The sequence below is a fragment of the Podarcis muralis genome, chromosome 2 (genome assembly GCF_964188315.1).
Source record: "Podarcis muralis chromosome 2, rPodMur119.hap1.1, whole genome shotgun sequence".
Lineage (NCBI taxonomy): Eukaryota > Metazoa > Chordata > Lepidosauria > Squamata > Lacertidae > Podarcis > Podarcis muralis.
Window position 1 is genome coordinate 26,604,390 of NC_135656.1, and position 20,172 is coordinate 26,624,561.

The window sequence follows — 20,172 nt, forward strand, 5'->3', positions numbered from 1 at the left end:
GTTGAATGATACAGGTGGAGATCCTCCACAGGAATACAATCCAGTCTACTTTGCAAAGATCTTTGCAGGTACCTTCTGTTTCAACTTTTGAACACTTGCTGAAGACTCTTCTATTCTGCCAGGCCCGTGCAGGCAATTAAGATTTCATCTTTTCACAACAGTTAATTGATGTCTGATTTTAACTTTTTGTATGTTTTCTTTTCTTGCATGATTTTATGTATTACTGTTGTAATCAGCTTTGCTTTCCCCCCACGAAATAGCAGTACAGAAATACCATTTTTATATGTAAATAAACAAGTTGAACAGCTGTTCCTTGGGTGAAGCCAGCATTGGAGAAGCCATTTGTGATAGTGGGACACTGTACACGAGTTTGCCTTTAAAGATGGTCTCAGCTAGTGCAGAATGCAACAGCCACATTGATGATGGAAATCCAGAAGGTCTAACCATATAGCAGCCACTCTGGCCTGACTGCATAGGCTTCCCATACATTTCCCAGTCCAATTCAAAGTGTTAGTTTAAATGTACAAAGCCTTGCATGGCTGGAAAACACTTGACAGAATGCTTCTGCTGGCACATACCTAAGTTCAACATCTTAGGCTCTCCTTCAAATACTTCCCTGGGCTCAGAAGGTGGTGACAAGGGAAAAGGCCATCTCACTTGTACACCACCACCACCCCATTTGGGGCACACTGAATTTTTCAACTTTCAAATTCCAAAAATGAGGGGCGCTAAAAAGCTGTAACATAACTTGGGGATTCAAAAAATATTTTAGTTAAATTAAAATCATTGAGTTGTGCTTAGTAAGTAAAAATGTGTGTAAGATTGCACAGAAATCATGAAAAATGATTGCCAAGTACTTGCAGTTGTTGTTGTTGTTGCATTACTTGACATTTTCAGAAGGCAAAATTAAAACTTCCAGGTTTTCCGAAAGCAGTTTATGTGCTTCTTCATCAAACGTATACTTACCAAGCTAAAAGTTGCCCAATCACAAAAAAAACAGCAGATTTGAATTCCTCACACCCAACAACATATTCTCAAGACCCCTCACCAAAGAAATTTGCAAAAATTAACTCCCTAAAATGACATGCCCTACCCCCCCAGCACCCCACCACCCACATCTCCTCCCAGTGAGGCCAACATCACAGTCCTTTTGACACCAGTGTAAGATGTTCCTAGACTCTCAGACATACCATGGGATGCAACTGGCAAATTTCAGAAGGCTGGCATCATGCTAATTTTTGAAGATCCCCTCTTGGGTAGTGTGGTTTTAGCATATCACGGCTATTGCTGTTGCATTCTTTTTATTTTAAACTTTTGTGCATTTTCGTCTGCTGAGCCCCTCACCCTTTTTACGACAAAGGCGCCTTAAGAAATTTAAGAAACCTGGGAAACAGTTAAAATGTGTGCGTGCCTCGAGCTTTTTTGCTTTCCATGAGGCTCCCTTTCCCCGCCAACAAAGGCGTTTTCTCTGTAGGGAAGTTCGCTTCTTCTGCACCTGTGTTTTACAGCTCTACCCAAGCACTATACAGCTCTCTCGCTCGATCCAGTGCTGATTGTACTTCTTGAGTTTTTACTGCCAATCTGCGGGGTAAGGTGTGTGTATGAGGGGGGAGAGGGGGCTCCCTATCAAAGCAGCCCTTCCACTTCCTCCGTGTGGGCTGTTGTAGAATTCAGGAATTCAAGCTGGGGTTTGATGTAAAGCGCTCCGCCATCATATGGTTCCTTTTAATCAGTCCCACGAGGCAGAGGCATTTCGAGAAGGGTAAATCAGCTCATTTACAGACATGGCTTGTCCTTCTCTTTACCTTCCTTTCTGGAAGGCAGCCAGTGGCCGACTCATTCCTCTGTTCACATCTGGAGAGAGAACTCTGCCTGCATTCCACAGGTTAAAAGTGCTCAATTGGGCCATTCAGGGGCAGCCGCTCGGTGCGAGTGCTGTTTCTTTCCTTCATTTGTGACTGCACACTCCCGACTTCGCACATGAAGCCGAATGCCAGAGCCTGAAGAGCAGCCAAGAGAAGAGAGGACCAGATCTTTTGGGCTACTTGTGCGCTGCACAACCATTCCTTCCAGTTCCTATGAGCAGCCCCCCAAGGACAAGGAGAACATGAGCTCTGCCTTTCAGTTTCGTACAACTTTGTACAATTCAACACTGTAATGCATTAGGGGATTTTGTGGCAGCAAGAATGGCCCCTGCCTGCTAATCACTCATTCGTTCTGGCCTGATGCTTGTCATTGACTTAAATTCTTTCCTACTGATAATGTTGGCTTGCTACTCAGAATCCGGATCAAATTTCCTGATATACAGTGGTACCTTGCAAGACGAATGCCTCGCAAGACAAAAAACTCGCTAGACGAAAGAGTTTTTTGTTTTTTGAGCTGCTTCGCAAGACGATTTTCCCTATGGGCTTGCTTCGCAAGATGGAAACGTCTTGCAAGTTTGTTTCCTTTTTCTTAACACCGTTAATACAGTTGCGACTTGACTTCGAGGAGCAACTCATAGAACGCGGTGTGGTAGCCTTTTTTGAGGTTTTTAAAGACTTTGGTGATTTTTGAAGCTTTTCCAAAACTTTCCCGACACCATGCTTCGCAAGACGAAAAAAATCGCAAGACGACAAAACTCGCGGAACGAATTAATTTCGTCTTGCGAGGCACCACTGTACAGCGGGGGTCTAACAGATCAGTTCAATTACAGTGATACCTCGGGTTAAGAACTTAATTCATTCTGGAGGTCCGTTCTTAACCTGAAACTGTTCTTAACCTGAAGCACCACTTTAGCTAATGGGGCCTCCCACTGCCGCCGCGCCGCCATTTTCGGTTCTCATCCTAAAGCAAAGTTCTTAACCCGAGGTACTATTTCTGGGTTAGCGGAGTCTGTAACCTGAAGCGTCTGTAACCCGAGGTACCACTGTACTCTGGATTATTTCTAGAGAGACTTTGACAGCACTTCCTATCCCTAATGTTATTTGTTCATCTTCCTTTATAATAGGGAACTAAGAAGCAAGAGAACAAATCAAAACCCTATTTGCGAGCATAAGAAAAGTAGCTTTGAATAAAATGATCCAATGAAATGGCATGTGATCTTCTCAGCAGGACAAGGAATGATCAAGCTAGTCTGGGAACAGCGAAGGAGAAATTCAACACAGAAATAACGCAGTGGAAAAGTGTGAACACTTGGTGGCAGCAAAGAAACATCAAAGAAATACAAGATGTCAAAATCAGCCTTTTTGGTCCATAAAGGAGTGGGAGGGGGGGACACCGCAAAATCCACAATTCAGCAATACATTTCATGGCAGAAACCCCCATGTCCCTAAAATGTGAAAAGTTTCTACTTCAACAATCTTCATCAGGCAAGATCTGACACAAAGAGCAAGGACAAGAAAACACTTAAAAAGGAACGACCAAAATAGAGCTTTCTGTACTTTTCAGCCTGTAATTTCCATCTCAGAACCGAGTCTACAAACTGACCTAGTGGCTACAAGGTAGGATTAATTTTTATACTTTCTCCCTTCTCACTCGGTGTTTTGTGTAACCTCTTGCCAGATGAAGATCTAAAGCTTGCTACTCCTTTTTTATTGTTCCAGCAAAGGTATTGCCCAACTGCGGATAAAAGTGTCAAACACCAAAACCTTTATAGAGAAACAACACTCAAACCAGGACCAAACTCCCACAAGTTCTAAAACAACAATCTCAAACAGAGTTGGTCCTTGTAACCTTTTTATGAGCGAGTCTTAAAAGAACACACTGAAAATACTACAGGTGAGCTGAGAACTCTGGCAGGAATGTTCTTTGGGATCCTGAATATTACACCCAGGATCAGAGGAAGGCTGAATGCCAGCTGCTGAACATCAGTCACTGGGAAACATAGGTAGAAGAAAGTAATCAGGCTCATGTCTTGTCTCTGGGCTCACTGTGAGAGTTGGTCCCTTTTAGAACAGAATGCTAGTCTAGAAAGGTCTTTGGTTTGATCCAGCTGGGTTCTTCCTGGGTTCCTATTAGTTAAGAGCTTGCTTTTGCTACTACTCCTAGGCAGCTCAATCTCTCAGGATCAGCAGCTGTCTTTCACTAGCTGAATCTGCCCTTCTCCAGTTGGTTGTGGACACTGAACTGCAAAATTAAATAGCTTGTGGACCAGAATCCTTTACAGCACTGCTCACAAAGCTGCTCCAAGGTGCCTAGACTGCAGCCTGGAACAGCCCTGTGCTAAGGGAACCAGCTGCAGAAATGCTCATGTCAACACAAGCCACAAGCAGCTTTCTTCTTCTGCAGTGGGAAAAAAAACCCAAAGGCAAGTGAGCTAGCAAGAAGCTCCCTCACTGTACCCATCAGAAACATCTGGCAAAAACCAAGAGGTGCGAAACCACTGTTGGGGAACAGGAGGACAAAGAACCTCAAACACCTAGCAGTGCCCTGGATAGGTAAGAATGACAGAACAGAGTTTTGCTCAAAGCAAATGAACGAGACAAGGACTGACCGGAAATCAGAATGTGTGACTCAAGAGCAGGATAGGAAATGTACAGACACTCCCCAAAGTGCTACTCTATGAAAATCTCAGCTTTTAGTATTCAGGAAGTGAATTCTACCTCTGCATAGTTTTGCAGCTGGTTCATTCAAGATCTCTGTAAATTAGAAGACGAGTACGAGTACACTATTTGTACACTTTGGGTTTCAAGCAATACATTTGAAGTCTTCCAGTTTCGAAGGCAACCTAATGGTTTACAGAATGGATTCATGCTCTTCAACAATTGGATAAGGCAAAACTGTGAGCAAGGAACTGCTCTTCAAGGTCTTCAAAGGATACCCCCCCCCAATATATATATATATATTCTGATTTGGACAGGGAGTCCAAAGCTCATACTAAAATTGTTAGTATTTAAGGGGCCACAAGGCTCTTTGCTGTTTCTTTCTTCTGCAAAATACTAACACACCTAAACCTCTGGGAATTAAATATCTTGGCTGCCCCAGATGCCCAGATGATCCCAGCCAGAAGTCAGTGGTTATTTATTGGTGTTTATTTATTCAGATGGATCAATGTTATAAACAAATCACAACAATGAAACCTGAGGTGGCAAGCAGGCAGCATTACTCACAAAGCGTTTCCTAGGCAGCAAAAAGTTCCATTATGCATAAGATGCTTTCAGATATTTTTGCCTCATCGTGCTGCCAACTACCCTTGAGTGACAAATATGAAGTGCTGCCGTGCTTTCACATGGAGGCATAAAAGATCAGAGGTTGCAGTGCTGTTTTCTGCTTTCAGTTGCCCACAGTAACAGCTGCTGGGATGTTCATCCCTAACTAATACTTCCGATTTCCTTTCCTGCACAGGAAGTGGCTTCAGATGCAAGCTACCCAGGTGGTAAAGGAATTACATCCGAGCAACCACTACAAATAAATTGGTGAGGTCAGAGTCCAGGGCACTGTGAGGTACTTAAAGGATTTGGAACACAGGCCTGTGACAGAAACTTGTATGCACTGATTTCCACGTATGGGTGCCTCTGGACAAATTAAGATGATGAGTGGTTGGGGTCTCAGCCACCCTGTAAGCAAAGCAAAGCAAAGCAAAGCAAAGCAAGAGCAAAACAAAGCAAAACAACAACTTTAAATTGGAGGCAAAGGAGTCTCTGAACCTCCCTGCCCCACAATGCCCCTTGGTGAAGTTACTAGAATACCACTTCTTGATCTACCAAGACTATAACATAAAGGAAATGCAGCATTTGAAAACAGAAAGAGAAATTATAAGATTCTAAAGCCACATCTGACCACTGGGACATGAGATCCAGGAGTTCTGACCTTGATAATCCTGTCAGTTCTCTGAGCTTGAATGAAAGAGAGCGCATGCGTCAAAAGCGTGAGCCCAGGTAAGTCTCTGATTCCGTTTCCCCACTCCTAATATTTAGTGCTTCTCTCCCTCCTGCCCCACTCTCCTCTTCTCTTAACAATTTAAACTGGTCGGCATTTCCCTACTGCCTAGGCGAAGCTGCAGCTTCTTGTCTAGCAGCCTTTTCAGAATTTGAAGAAAATAATAGTAAGACAGGTGTCCTTCATGCCTGTATGGAAGAATGAGCCAGGAGAGTTTTGCACTTCCTTCTGCTTGACCACACAACCAAGCAGCAAGTGGCAATCTTGCTAAAACAGAGCAGGAACAAAACTACGGTAGATAGAATGAAATCTCATTACTGATTCCTTAAAGTAAACCACAAGGGGGCAGCTCCATCATTTCTAGACTTCAAAGGATACTTCTTAGGTGAAGTGACGGGAATACTTCACTCCCTTGGTTTTACCTCTCCTCTACATCTAAAGCAGGAGTACGTATAGGCAGTCCAGCATGCTATTTGCTACTAGAAGGTAACATGATGCAGCCCATATCACCTCCCACATACAAGTCAAAAATGCACTTAAATGTGAATGCTTGGCTTTTGTTATAACCACATGCAGGTACAAATATTTCCAGGATTCACTGAGCCATACATACATACATAATTTTTTTTGTATGCTGCCTTTCCACAGTTCAAACCATGCTCAACATGAAAAAAAATGTGTAACTGCAACGTAACAAAGGCAGTCATAAACAATAAATAAAACATTAAAAATACACAACTAAACAGAACAATTTCCACATAAATTGCAGCAAGATACAAAACACAAGATACAAAGAAAGCCATAACACCCACCCACAAAAATAAAAAACGTCAAGCAACACCCCAGACGAAAAGCCTGTTCAGCAGCCTCAGCTATTGTAGCCGGAGTCAGTCAGACCAAGTGGAAAATGGCCTCCAAGAAAGGGTGCAGGTCTTCCAAGACTCACAGCCAAGATGGTTTCTCCCTTTCTCTCATTCTAACGGTTGTTAATTCTGATGCCAAGTTCATTCCCACTCCCTTCCAGCCAACACTCAGATCTGCTGAGGTGCATATGGGTACGATTTCACATATTCAGCATAACTTTGTTAAGCTCCCTTTGTGTGTTGATCGCATGAAGAGGCAAAGCGTGCAGAAGGGGCTATGGGCCCTCGCCTCTTTTTGTTACTGTGGAGAAGCCTTTGCACATAGATTCTCATGTGTCACAAGCAAGCCTGAATCCCAGAACTCTGGTTGTGCATGGTTCTGGGCCTGGGGAAGGGAAGTTGTGTAGACGTCTGTTCCCAGTTTCCGACATCCACAGGGCCTTGCCCCTTCACACAAGCAACATTAAGATCATATAATCGTATGCAATGCAGGAATACTCAGCTGTCCCACACAGGGATTGAACCTGCAACCTTGGCATTATCAACACCACACACTAACCAACTGTGCTAACCACATGAGTCAGCAATTTTAGGCAGAGGAGGTGTATACATATAGGAAACGTGTAAAGATTCACACTGGGACAGCAAGGGACACAACGATAATGAAATGAAATGGACAAGAGAACTGGACTTGCCCTGAGAAACTAGGGGGTGAGAAGAGGAATATGCTGAAGACTTGCCATTCACTCTTTTGTGCAATGACCGATTTGCATTTTGCACTTCTCTTCGGGAAACCTTAAAGAACGCTGCTGTTTTTCCCCAGCCTTTTCTCTTGTTCTGATGCCATGCAATGAATGAATGAATGAATGAATGAATGAATGAATTAATGCTGAGGTCTACTCCTTCCTTGATCTCACTGCATAAGGAAACTGACTAGCAGAAAAGGGTACGGACAGCAGAACCTGCAAAGGAAAGGGGAGTGAATGCTGACCAGAACAGCAATGTCTTCCAGCCCTGATGCTCCCAAAGCACTTATGGGGAACCTGTGTGGCCCTCCAGATGTTGCTGGACTGCAACTCCCAGCATGCCTGACTACTGGCTATGCAAGCTGGGGTTAAAAGGAGATGAAGTCCAGCACCATCTGGAGAGATACAATATCAAATTTATATAAGGGATGTATAGTTTAGGGCAGGCATAGGCAAACTTGGCCCTCCAGATGTTTTTGGCCTACAACTCCCATGATCCCTAGTTAGCAGGACCAGTGGTCACGGATGATGGGAATTGTAGTCCCAAAACATCTGGAGTTTGCCTATGTCTGGTTTAGGGTATTTTTCGTATATTGTACATATTCATCTACACGTTTTTGTGACTTTTTCTTTTCTTTTTTTCTTTTCTTCTTTTTCTTTGCATCACTTTATTTCTTTACAACTGAAACCCTTTTCAATAAAAAATATTACTACAAAAAAGGTTGATAACAAGGTATGAATATCCTGCAGACTGTTCAGCACTTTGCACGGACAATCAAATAGGGCTCCCCCTCCATTTCCAGCATTATATGCTGCTGTCCCAGAGAAACCCATTTTTTCTGCTTTTCGGATCAATGCCATGAATGCACCTTAAAGGCTCCTCTTTTGAAAAATGCTTCCAGAAACCAAACCCCAGGAGCTATTAAAGCAAAAGTCAGCTTTCCAGGGTACGTATTTATTAACCAAGCTCCCCTTAAATTGTTTTCATTAGAAGACCAGGTTCTTCCATTCTCCCTATCTCAACTCATTTCAGAACCAATGAATGTTAGATTAAGATAAAGTATCACACTAGGAGGGGGAAAGTTTAAGCGCAGCTTACGCGGTGGAGGGGTGAGTGCTTTTCTTGTATTCAAATGCAAATGCAGCTGAAGAAGAGAAAAAGAAGAAGATTGATATGTATTTTATTCCACCTACCCAATTTGGCTTTAAAATGAACAAGTATCAGCCCTACAGATAATGTACTTCAATGCTTGCCATCAGTTGGACCTGCTCTTGACTGGGCTCATGAAGCCAGCCATGAATCACAGAGCTGCTTGAGGTCATTATCATATTGGGGGATTGGCAGAAAAGCCCTGCCCACACCTTGTATTAGTGACAATCTGACAGCATCTCCCACTCCCCCCCCCCCAATCTATTTAAGCCAACCCCCAAGTGACAAAACCTCAACTAGCATCCTCTCTGAAATTAAGGCTAATGCTTGATGCTTCCACTAGTAGGGACGCGGGTGGCGCTGTGGGTAAAACCTCAGCGCCTAGGACTTGCCGATCGCATGGTCGGCGGTTCGAATCCCCGCAGCGGAGTGCGCTCCCGTTGCTCGGTCCCAGCGCCTGCCAACCTAGCAGTTCGAAAGCACCCTCGGGTGCAAGTAGATAAATAGGGACTGCTTACTAGCGGGAAGGTAAACGGCGTTTCCGTGTGTGGCTCTGGCTCGCCAGAGCAGCTTCGTCATGCTGGCCACGTGACCTGGAAGTGTCTGCGGACAGCGCTGGCTCCCGGCCTCTAGAGTGAGATGAGCGCACAACCCTAGAGTCTGTCAAGACTGGCCCGTACGGGCAGGGGTACCTTTATCTTTACCTTTACCTGATGCTTCCACTAATGTTAGGCAAGGAACTGATAAGATCTGTTAATAAATTGTTATAGCGGCAGGCTTTTAGCTGTGACGTCCGTGAAGAAATGTTGCAAATAAATGCTGCACATTCATGCGATGCATTGCATGAATTGTTAGAATTCCTGCTCCATGATTGCAGTCATGGGATTGTTGTCTATTACATGACGGCGTATGTTTTGACTCCACAGAGTGGGAAGTGACGGAGACAGGAGGTTTGTGTTACTTTGTTCTGTGAAGTGGGACTATTGTCCTTTGTTTTTTCTCTTTGCTGTCTGATGCTAGAGAGAGAGGGAGCCATGTTGCAGTGCTCCGTTTGTGTTTATATGTAAATAAAGTAGATTAGCCAAAATGCTGAGTTGCTGAGGTCTGTTACGCAAGCTGTGAAGACTCTGCGAATCTGTAAATGTGCCGATGTCGGTTGGCATCGGTCGCTGTGATGTTTGGGCAGAAGAAAGCTTTTGAAGCCTCCGAACGATTGACCAGGAGGGTGGGAACATGCCAGTTGGGCATGTGTCTCTGCCAGGGTCCTACTCGAGAGTAAGACGAGCTCCTGACACTGATATCCCCCCCAGGAGCATATACAGTATGGCTCTCCTCCTCCTCATTTAATCCCCAGAGTAGCCCAGTAAGGTAGGTTAGGCTAAGAGGCAGTGACTAGCCCAGAGAGTGGACTGCAAGAAGATCAAACATATCCATTCTTAAGGAAATCAGCCCTGAGTGTTCACTGGAAGGACAGATCGTGAAGCTGAGGCTCCAATACTTTGGCCACCTCGAGAGAAGAGAAGACTCCCTGGAAAAGACCCTGATGTTGGGAAAGATGGAGGGCACAAAGAGAAGGGGACGACAGAGGACGAGATGGTTGGACAGTGTTCTCAAAGCTACAAACATGAGTCTGACCAAACTGTAGGAGGTAGTGGAAGATAGGAGTGCCTGGCGTGCTCTGGTCCATGGGGTCACGAGGAGTCGGACACGACTAAACGACTAAACAACAACTTCCAGGTCCAACACTGGCTTTCAGTTTGTGCATGCAGGCATGCACACACACAAACACACAAATGATTAGTTGAATTGTAGAGTTGGAAGAAGCCCCAATGGGTCATTTATTCCAACTCCTTGCAATGCAGAAATCTCAACGAAGGCATCCATGACAAATGGTTATCCAACCTCTGCTTGAAAATCCCCAATGAATTGGATATTCGGCTAGTGACTTCACTTGCCCTTTAAATTGGACGGCTGCTTCCATCCTATCTTGTTCTATCTTATCCAATAAAGGTATAACAACAGCCCCACAGTGGGCAAGACTCTAAGTAGCTTGGAGTGATTTTTCATAGGGGTGTATGGAGAAATGGTGAATCCTCTCGCCTTCCTTTCCTGCACTGCAGTATGCTGAGAATTGTAATAAATCAATACATCTTTAAGGCACACGACATTTCCCTATATGCTAACCCAGAAAGACATTTGACTCCAAGTTGGCAGGCTGCTTGTCTCCTGTTTCCAAGCTCTACATTATCCTCCCATCTATTGAAGGATCGCGGGCAAATCCAATGTTTTTATTTTATAAGGAAAAAGAGTTCTGGTACTCACCATGAAGTTGTTGCAGCAAATGCCACATTTTTTGGGGGGGGGGATGGGGGGGGAATTGTGCTGATACTGCATAGCCTTGCACACACCCCCCGGGGGGGGGGGAGGAAACCACTGGGCAAATCACTTGCCTTGCTATTCTGACTCAGTGGAGCACTCAGACTGGGTTGGGAAGTTGCACATACTCTAGTTCTCAAAGTCAAGGGGCAGGTTTATTTTTATTTATTTTTTAAGCATCAGAGGCATCTGCTTTGGAGGTTTCAATCCTTGGGGAGGCAGCTCTGTGGAGCTTGTACTAGGAAAGAAATGGTACATTAACCCTCTTCAGTCCCAGGAGATAGCCCTCCTCCTCTCCGAACAGGACTCTTTCGCAGCAAATCATTGTCACTAAAATATTGAGCACTAGAAGACTGAGAAGCGGAGCATGTGGAAGTGGGCTTCCAGCAAAATTAACTAGAGTTTCATTTGAGTCACCTGCAAAACTGGTCTCGAGGCTGCCATTCCATGAAAAACGGATGGATATAAAAATGTTGGTCCCCAGAGTTCTATCACTGTCTTCACCTGCTGAAGGAATCATCTTTGGAGGGTAACCTGGAGCTCCCCGAACCAGCAGCCAGTGTTGAGGAGCCATGAGGCAGATCTGGGGGATCTGTGGCCCTCAGAGGACATGGCAAACCAACCTCCACCTCAAGACATGGGTAGCCCCTTCATGGAATTGGAGGTGGATGCTGAATAGTTTCCAAGTCTTCTTTGCTTTAATGCAGGCATGGCCAAACTTGACCCTCCAGTTGTTTTGGGACTACAACTCCCACCATCCCTAGCTAACAGGAACAGTGGTCAGGGATTATGGGAACTGTAGTCCCAAAACAGCTGGAGGGCCAAGTTTGGCCATGCCTGCTTTAAGGTGCAGTTTCAGTTGGCTACCAAACTGCTCACCAGAGAAACTATGACTCCTCAGGAGAAATGTGATTGTTGTTGTTGTTTAGTCGTTTACCGACTCTTCGTGACCCCATGGACAAGAGCATGCCAGGCACTACTGTCTTTCACTGCCTCCCGTAGTTTGGTCAAACTCATGCTGGTAGCTTCGAGAACACTGTCCAGCCATCTCGTCCTCTGTCGTCCCCTTCTCCTTGTGCCCTCCTTCTTTCCCAACATCAGGGTCTTTTCCAGGGAGTCTTCTCTTCTCATGAGGTGGCCAAAGTATTGGAGCCTCAGCTTCAGGATCTGTCCTTCCATTGAGCACTCAGGGCTGATTCCCTTCAGAATGGATAGGTTTGACCTTCTCACAGTCCATGGGACTCTCAAGAGAAGGAGAAGGGGACGACAGAGGACAAGGAGCTGAATGTGAGTCTGCTGTTTGTAAAAACTGCATTGTTTTGTGAAATTCTTGCAGTTGGATTGGAAATTTAGTGGGTTTGTTGCTATGACTTTTTATGAGCTACTTCAGATGATAGAAGAGGCTGCATTTACATTTCTGAAACAAATTAATCAACAAGGAACAAATTACGTCCCCACATTTTGCTCTCTTGCTCATTCACAAATTAACCTAATCAGCAGATATGAACAGCAAAGGAAATGTTTGTGCCTCGGGATAACAGATGCCAATTAAGAACAGATAGTAAAAGTCATGTTAATTTTTCATTCTAAGTATCACCAGAACAATCTCACAGCCTTGATGGCAGCAAAATGAGCAATGAAGCAGGAACGAAAGTGTGGAACGGCTTTCGATGTAATGGCTCCTTTGAAGTCTACCTTGCCTAAAGTAATTATTGAAAGCTGGAGAGATCCTTGTTTGCTGTTTTAAAAGTTCTCCTGAGGAGAAAACAACCTGTCTCCATGGCTCCAAAAGATGGTTAGAGAACGAAAGAGAAAAAGTTGTGAAGACCAATAATAAAAAAAAGTGGTAACACAGAGCCTGGATTCTCAAAATGTAACAGCAAATCTCCTTTAGAGTGCCCTTGTGGGCCACTGACAGGGAAACCAGGATGTCCTCCTAGAAGTTCCAACTCAATTTTCATGTATATATGGCCCAAGAGATGCAATGCTACCTTTTTATTTTTAACTCAGAGCAATATTTTTCTTACCTACAAGGCATCAGGTAAATATCTGCTCCCTAGCCAAGATTCACTTGCTAAATGCTGCATTACACTGCATAACAAAAAGGCTTTCAATAGGTAATTGGAATCAAATAACCCAACAAGGAACCAATGGTCACAAACAACACAGCAGTAGGGAGGGGTAACATATTTCTGGAGCTGAGGGAACAGGTTAGCAAGAGTAAGTTTTGAGTGCCTGTGCGTGTACACACAAACATGCGCGTGCACACACACGTGTTAATAACTTAGCAACTGTGAGAAGTTATGCAAAGGAACAAGGATGATGAAAATTGCAGCTGACAAGCCACTATCTATCTGTGAGAAGAAATCAAACAAATACCAGGCATTAGCTCTACCAATACTGCCCTCTATGAGGCCCCACCTCTGTTATCTGAAACTGTAACATCTCACATGCTCATCTCATCAATCAACACAACATCCTGTGCCAGCATCACACAGCTCTAACATCTGTCACACCCAGTTCTAAGACACCTTGTCCCTGTAGTCAGTTTTGCAGAGGACAAAATACACTGGAACTGAGAACACAGGTCAACCCATAACTAATAAAAATATCCATGTCAGGAGCTACGACATTCAACATGAATTGTTTGGGCAAACTCTTTATTTATATGCACCATGCAGCCGCCTGAGAAACAGTTCCTATGCAATTCTGGTTCTAAATGCAGCATAGGGAGTCTCTATAGTATATTGTATTTTAAAATGGGGTTTCAGAGTTTTTAGGGGGTTTCGAATGTCTTATGTAGATTTTTCAATTTCATTGTTCTGTATGGGACAATGACAATAAAGATATCGTATCGTACCATGTTCAACAACTGTAGTTATTTTGATACATGAAGGAATTCTGCAAAGGAAAAAAAAATCAGTTTTGTTCAAAGGAAATCCTTTCTTACCCACTTTTCCCTCAAGGGATGCTTTAAAAAAACATTTTTTAAAAGTGGCGCTTTTAGTACTTCATGTAACATTCCTTTATACACAAAACATTAAAAAAAAGAATCCGTCCAAACAGTATAGTGAAAGCCCCTCCATGTATGACAATTGGTCTTAAGATGCCAGCAGTACAGATTTCTGAGAATTCTCTCTTTTCAACAAGCAAATTAGAGTGTGGATCATTTTTAAGGTTAGACATAAGCAAGGCTGAAGCAATATTACCTTGACAACACCTGGCATACACGACTATGCTCTGTTGTTTTCCTTTTATTGATTGCTTAAAGCCCAGCATTGTGTGAGAAAGAAAGTGCATTTCAATATATGCTTATTACCAAAAGACCGTTATACCCAGCAGACACAGACAAGAGACTCACAGCCATAAGAATTCTGCTTCCTTGGGATAACATGGGCTTACCTTTTCCTGCTCTGCAAAATCCTTTCTGAGGTGATGTCAACAGAACTGCACACAATATTCATATATTCATAGCATCACATAACAGTGTTATGATATTAGAGCTTATGTGAAATTAGGATTATTATTATTTTTTGCACTTGGCACTTGTTTACACTGTATCACATTTGCCTGTTGACTGTCACAGCTCACCTTGTTTGCAGATATCCTTCTGAATATCCTTGCATTCCCTTTATGTTAAAATCACCTTGAACAATTTGGTATACAACCAGCAAACTAGACTACCTCACTGGTCAATCCTAACCCTAAACCAGTTTCCCAACCTTGGGCCTCCAGCTGTTTTTGGAGTACAACTCCCATCACCCCTAGCTAGCAAGACCAGTGGTCAGGGATGGTGGAAATTGTAGTTTGAAAACAGCTAGAGACCCAAGGTTGGGAGACACTGACCTAAACCATTTATGAACAAAAAGCACAGGTCCCTATCAGGAGGATCCATAGACCCCTGGTACCAAACTGTATGGGAAACCACCGTATGGGAAACTGTATGGGAAACCATGGGAACAAACACAGCAAGACAGCTTCACTCCTGCATGGCTCCCCTTTGTCACATACACAGGCCGACAAGACAATGAACTACCCCCTGACTACAAATCAATATGGCAAACAACCCAGCGACACTTCCTTTTCACATAATCAAAACACACTGCAACCAACCATGCTCTGGGCTCTTTGATCTCTTGCTCCGCCAGCAGAAATAAGACACCTATCCATGCGACAAAAAAGCACCACCCATATACTCTGTAAAGAAGGAAAGCTTACAGCAGTGGTGTGCAAACTTTTTTCAAAGAGGGCCAGATTTGATGAAGTGAAGGACCGTGAGGGCCAACCAAAGGGCTGACCACAGTTGTTGACCTTTTTTCAGGATTGAAGTTGTTGACCTTTTCTTTTCTTTTCTTTATTTTATTTTACCCCAAAGTTGTTGTTGTTAGGACTGAGGGTTGAGGTCATTGAGGGTTTTTTTAGGATTTTACCCCAGGAAATAAACTGCCACAAGGGCCGGATTAAACTGGATTAGGTCCCCGAAACGGATTTTGGACATGCCTTGTTTACAGTCTACCTCACCCCCTTCCCCTTCTCTATTTTCTCCTCTCCCCCCCCCCACTTTTCTTACCCTCACAACCCCACACTGACTACAACAAAAATGTCTCAAATGGACTGTAGTTGAGCTGTAAGAAAGACTCTACGATTTGAAAATAGAGACACTGAATGTACTCTTGTTACTTATGGAAAATCTTATGGAGAGGGGCCTACACTGTCTACATCCCTCCTGTCTATCTATTCCTATTTTCTGTTTCTTGTTCCTTAAGCAGTTACCGATCCCCAAGAGGACTTGAGGCGGGCCACAACTTGAAAGCTGTCCATTGCAACTTGCAGAGTGATGCTGAGGGTGGGGGTCTGGGGTCAGTGTTTCTTGGAGAGCAGCTGGAAAAACACAACTGCCTCCTGCATTTTCTTCCCCAAGGAATTTGAGGAAGCATCAGTCCAAGCTCTTCAAAACACAAGGAAGATGTCACCTCTGCATAGTGAACTTACCTGGCACTTTCAAAGGTTGCAGATGCTGACTTTCCAACAGCACCAAATCCAACGCCAACAGCCAAGCCCTCTGAAACAGAGAAAGAACATGGTAACGTAGTAACCTAGCAGGTGGCTTGGCTTATAGATGGACCCCCTGCACAATAATAATAATAATAATAATAATAATAATAATAATAATAATAATTTATTATTTATACTCCGTCCATCATATACAGCAACAAAATATACAACAAAGAACACACACCTTATAATAATCTGATCCAATACAAAAAATCACAATAAAACATAACTTTAAAATGGACTGACTTGTATCAAGTATCAACAATCTTTCAGAATATAATAGTAAACAATAAAATTAACACTCAAAATGTAAGCAAATAATAATTAAACAGAAATTTACTCTTAACAATCACAGTAAATAATTACTAAACTAGGATCTATAAAAATTACTGCAAGTCACAATGCATAAAATACCACAATCAGTGCTTTTTTTCTAAAAAAAATATGGCATGGCAATCTTAAACTCACTGGCTCTTGAAGTATTGCAAAGAAATAACACCACAATCCGCAGGAAGTTAGACATATTTAAATCAAGTTATTCTAAATTTAATTGCAACTATACTCGTTCTACCGATTTCCATGAGACTTAAATGCAGCTAACTTGAACTGGACCGAGGCCTGAGAAGGAAAGACTTAAAAGGGGGTGGGGGCAGAGAACAAGACAAAAAGCAGTGAGCATTGTGGAACCTTAGAAGATTCTGTTGGCTTTTTTTACAATGCCTCAAGACTGTTTGTTGTTTTCGCTAACAGCGTGGTTACACTTCTATAATTAACCTTCTGAGAGTGCAGTCAGTTGCTGCCTTTACTCTAATGACTCAATTTTATCAGCTTCCACACTAGCAAATAAGCACAAATATTTAGGCTCTTTCAGTGAAACATCACTCAATACAAGATAGTCTTAGCAAGGACACTGATCCCACGGAGCAAGAAATACTGTGCAAGGCAATTCCTTTCACTGGGCCAAATGACTTTCCTTTTTTGGGGTACTGGATAGCTCAGTTGGTAGAGCATGAGCCTCTTAATCTCAGGGTTGTGAGTTTGAGTCCCACATTGGGCAAAAGATTCCTGTAGGGAACTGGATGACCTTTGGGGTCCTTTCCAACTTTCCATTGATTCTACAATCCCATGATATTCAAAGCATCACAGTAGCATAGAAATCAATGATGTACCACTAATATGGTGGAAAAGAAGCATGGCGAGTCTGGGCAGGGCAGAGTGGAAACTATTCATGTGCCATCTTCATTGGCATTCTGCCCACCAGGAGAATCCAATGGTAGGCAAAGGAGAATATGAGCTATTAGATTACATAGCTATGGAGCCATATTGGTGTGAGTCTCTAGCTGCACTGGCTATGGCTGCGTACACAGTATACATCTATATCAAATTTTAAAGTGCATTGCTACTTCCCAAAGAATCCTGGGAACTATAGTTTACCCATCTCCTACAATCCCTAGCACTCTTACCAAACTGTATTTCCCACAATTCTTTGAGGGAAGTCATGCACTCTAAATGTATGGTATTTACACTGCCTAGTCGTCTAGGACTAGCTAGCCCGACCACAGCATCAAATTTAAGACCATTATTTCATACCTCAAACGTCAACAGAAAACAAATATGTCTGGCTCCCCATCCTCTCCCATCATATGAAAAAAATATGAGTAAAATAGAATGTCCTGCTATATGCTGTGGATATAGTTTGCCTGAACCGCCTTGGTTTTTGTTAATACAGCCATCCAAAACTAGTCTTAGGTTGCCAGCCTCAGAGACATGGGAAACAGGAATCCACACTAAAGTGTTAGGCCATGTTAACTAACACATATGAGACTAATTTTTGCCATGTGCCAGCTTTGTAGATGTTTTAATTATTGCAGCGTTCAGAGCTCAGCATATTCTAATAGAAGCTTCACTAGCAGGTGCATTTACATCTCCGCAGGGCATAAATCAGAACTGCCTTAATTACAATTGCTGTAGCTGCTAATGGGGAGAAGAAAGCATTTAGCCCTCAAACAGGTGCAGGGAATCTGACAACTGACTTCGTTATGTGCTTTGGGCTTTGTCCCCAGAGGTGAGTCTTGAAGCCACTCCTAGGCAATTGACTCAATTCTCTCCTTGGTTCATCCCACTTCCAGATGCTTCTGTTTCCTCCTCAAGCCACAAGTCCCTTAAACTACTTGAAGCATCTTCGCATCTTTCAAACAGCGGCCGTTCAGAGGAATAATTCCTAGTGACACAACCTTTTCTACAAATATCAGTTTGTTTTTTTTAAAAAAAAGAAGTGTTTGTGTTGTTATCATTCTGCCTCCAGCACCACATGGGAGAAGGAGAGAGAATGAATGAATGAATGAATGATAACTGTAGCACTGAGAACCTCTTCATGTTGGCATGAAAAACAAAGCTCCATTGAGACAGAGGCAATGGCCAATAAGACAGCAGACCAACACATATTTTCAAAAAGGCTCTAGACTTCAGCTTTCGGTGGCAAAGATATTACAAGACTGGAAGGGCGAACACGCCACCCACTGTTCTGCAGTCTGAAGATCTCACTGCCCTTTCTGCATTTGAATGCAGGGCTTATCACTGTCAGTCTTGTTTAGATACCTATTTGGACATATAGAACTGTGTATATTAACTTACACTTTTAAATTGGAAATGATGGAATATACTTATTGTAAATGTCAGCTGGAAATGGAAAAGAGACTCTTGCAAATGTCTCTTTGTAACTGCTGGACTCAAGGATATACATAGCATTGAATAAGCATTAGGAGTTCCAGATACTTTAATGTCTAAAATACAGAATGGGCTCTGCAGCCTCTCCACTCCAGCCCGGTTCCATCTTTCACCCACCATCACACCTTAGCTGCTATCCTGCCTTCAAGTCCCTCTCTAAGTTTTGAAGTGTGTTAATTGCAGAGTTAACACAATTGTAGAGCTAGCAGTCGCAGTGACTTCTCTTGAGATAAGATGGTGCTGACTGCAGCTTCTCCCTTCTCATGATGAAAATGGTACTGGCTAGGTCTGGTGCTCCAATATGGGGTGGCAATTGATGGGAGGCACAGCAATGTTTCTGAATACCAGTTGCTGGAAGCCCCAAAAGGGGAGAGTGCTCTTGTGTTTGGATTCTGCTTGCTGGTTTCCCAGAGGCAACTGGTTGGCCACTGTGTGAAAAGGATGCTGGACTAGACGGGGCATTGACTTGATCCAGCTAAATGTTCTTCAGTTTATTCTTCTGTCCTTAAGAGATGACTCCCGAAGGAAACTCAAGGCAGTAGAACCATAAGATGATTGGACCCCACTGAACTTGAAGCATGGGAAGCCCCAACAAAAATTTATAATTTGGCAAAATATTTGGACTTTATGATATGTATTTGTATAATTTGGAATATTTAATGTGATTTGATTGGATTGTTAAAATGGAAAACAGAATAAAAATTACTCTAAAAAAAGAGAGAGAGAGAGAGATGACTCCTGAAGGGGTTCTTCTTAAGACTCTGGAAATCTGAACAAAATGGAATTGAAGGGAAACATACACAACTGCCTCAACCAATAGCAGCAATTCCAATGGCTAAGTGGTCTCTTGAGCATCTGTCAGAAAGAAATCTTGCGACATGGAATGGTTAACAAAGTGAAATAGCTATTGCAACTTGCAATTTGCCCCTTGCGATTAAAGTAACAGACATTAATCTTGAGGCCAGTGTTAAAAATGCTGCTTTAAATTTGAATAAAGACAGCAAGATAAATCTGCAAGGTGCCTGTGAGGAGAAAGGAAAGAAGCAGGAAGCCCACCTCTGCCAAGAGGACGCGGAGTATTCCCAGCAGGGGCAGGGGTCTCTGGCCTCAGCCCTGTTCCCCCTGCCACCAATGAGTAAGAGATGTCTATCTGAACACCCCTCCAATGCCCGGAAGAGCCCTACTCACTCAGGGCAAAGGCTCATCTAGTATAGCATTCTGTTCTCACAGTAGCCAACAAGATGTCTATTGAATTGAAATTGAAATACTTTATTGTCACTTGTACAACTTGTATACTGTGAGATTACAGGAGCACCCCCACTCAGCTCTCTTAGTCTTAATTCCCCTTGTTTACTGATGCACACCCACCAAACCCGAAAGTCAGTTGCCCTGTTGT

At 43.2% G+C, this 20,172-nt stretch overlaps 1 protein-coding gene across 5 annotated transcripts in view; it reads right to left on the bottom strand.

Annotated features, from left to right (window-relative positions):
* Positions 1–20,172, bottom strand: part of SLC39A11 (solute carrier family 39 member 11) — a 266,295-nt gene that overhangs the window by 32,859 nt on the left and 213,264 nt on the right. For all 5 annotated transcript variants that reach the window (XM_077924056.1, XM_028713858.2, XM_028713848.2 and 2 more), the window contains one exon: positions 15,987–16,056. In XM_077924056.1, coding sequence (XP_077780182.1) covers positions 15,987–16,056 — 70 coding nt within the window. The remainder of the gene's footprint in view (positions 1–15,986; positions 16,057–20,172) is intronic.